Source organism: Protopterus annectens, chromosome 5.part1, assembly GCF_019279795.1.
Source record: "Protopterus annectens isolate FY-2018-M chromosome 5.part1, PAN1.0, whole genome shotgun sequence".
NCBI lineage: Eukaryota > Metazoa > Chordata > Ceratodontiformes > Protopteridae > Protopterus > Protopterus annectens.
In genome coordinates this window covers 433,913,917-433,915,968 of record NC_056736.1, presented here as the reverse complement: position 1 = coordinate 433,915,968, position 2,052 = coordinate 433,913,917, and the positions used below count along the sequence as shown (strand labels likewise).

The window sequence follows — 2,052 nt, the reverse complement described above, 5'->3', positions numbered from 1 at the left end:
AAATTAACAAAGACTATAAAATAAATTGACATCAAAGAGATCTTCTTTCCTTTTGACAGCCACTCTTTAAGTCATCTCCATGAGGCTATGGAACATCACATGTTCTTCTAGCACTTAAGTTGATAACTCATTAAATAAAATTCAGTACTACAAAACCATTCTGATAGTTCAGATTATTTCCTGTTTTTCCACACTTAAGAATGTTTACACTAATTAATTTTATACTGCTTATTTACAGGGTTATGAAATATTTAGAATGACAATGATGTATGATAAAAAGTGTGCGATCATTTTAGTTACTGCTATATTTATTCATTATACATTAGTGCATTCCAGCATATGAACATTTATTAGTAAATACATCTGTTTTGTCTCCCATGCTACAGAGTATTGGAAAGGAAGTGGCACATCCATTCTATAGTTCTGTTAGCAAATAAAGAACTAATCATACAAACATATTAGTACATTATTATTAATGGTCCTGTAAAGATACTTAAAAAAAATGTCTTCAATATGACAGAAATCTATGCAGAGAACAGTTTCATGTGCTAATGATCTTTTGTACAATAACACTGTACATCTTAATGGATCTACACTTTACATAAACTATTGTATGTCAAATAAGATTAGGAGATTTCAAGAGTCATTCCTAAACATTGTTTCTTGAATTACCCCTTCTTACAGGTAACATTTGAGCCAGATACCATTTTCTTAATTAGTTTTTGTATTGTTTTTCTTATCTCTTGTGTTCGAATCCCATAGATTAGTGGATTGAAAAAGGCAGGAATTATTAAGCATGATACTGACATGAAGAACTGCACAAAATCTGCATTGGCTATCCATCCTACTCGAGACTGTAAAAATGCAAAAAGGCCAGATATAAAATATAGAAATAATAATAAAAGGTGTGTCATACAGGTGTTTAAAGCTTTAGCCTTATCACCCCCAGAAACTTTAAATGAAACTCTAAAGATTTGTACATAGGAATAAATAATAACTGCAATTAGTAGTGTCCCATTACTTATTGATATACATGTTTCAAATATGTTGGCTACAGTCCCAGCTGAACACGACAACTTTAAAAAGGTTAAAGTATTGCAATAGATATCTTGTATAATTTTGCTGCATACAGGCTGCCCTAAGGTTGGTGAAATGCATGACAAGACAAGGCAGAAGGAATACAACCAAGGAACTAAGAGAAGAAGACGCACTCTGACCTTTGTCATGACACTGGCATATCTTAAAGGGTTACAGATGGAAACATACCGATCATAAGCCATTAATGCTAGCAAAGACAATTCATTAAAGCCAAATATGTACAAACAATAAGTTTGAATAAAGCAACCGATGTATGAAATGTATTGAGCTTCAGACAGAATATCTACTAAGAGCTTAGGAAATACCGTTGTGCTTCCATATATTCCATTGATGCACAAATTACAAACAAAAATATACATCGGTTCTTGAAGTGCTTCATGTAGGACTATAATGGAAATGAGTAGCACATTGGCAAAGGATGACAATAAGTAAATAATAAGACAGACTGCAAAGTAAGAAGACTTAAACCTATCAATTTTATCAAACCCAGTCAGAATGAAAGATGTCTCACTTGAACTATTTTCCATTTTTTCTTCAGGTTTTAGAAATGAACTTCAAGTACCAGCCTGCAAAATAATATATGATATTTTATCAGGAATTTGGTGATGATTCATGACTTTTTAATATGATTTTTTTTAATATGCAATTAAAACTTCAACTGATAAGTCTTTCTGTGTAAGAGTCTAAGGTGAGGCATATCACAGAACTCAAACAATAAAGTATGTCATTCATAAAACTTGGTTTTGTTGTTATTGTAGAACAGTGTTTAAGGAACAAAGCTTGGCTGGTCTTAAAAAGATCATTACTATATTTCTTTTAAAGCCAAAAATCTGTTAATCTCAGAAGAATACCGGTAAGTGTGCCATCTGTTGATGTTTTACTGTGAATAATGACAGTACCATACAGCCTGAAATACCATAAAATAATTCTATAAATGTACTTACCCAGTAGCAT

General features: G+C 31.8%; 1 protein-coding gene across 1 annotated transcript; it reads right to left on the bottom strand.

The window, feature by feature from the left end:
- Positions 1-668: 668 nt before the first annotated feature.
- On the bottom strand, positions 669-1,625 carry LOC122803209 (olfactory receptor 4C12-like). Its single transcript, XM_044072815.1, has one exon. The coding sequence runs from the start codon at positions 1,623-1,625 to the stop codon at positions 669-671; it is 957 nt and encodes a 318-aa protein (XP_043928750.1).
- Between the last annotated feature and the right edge of the window lie 427 nt (positions 1,626-2,052).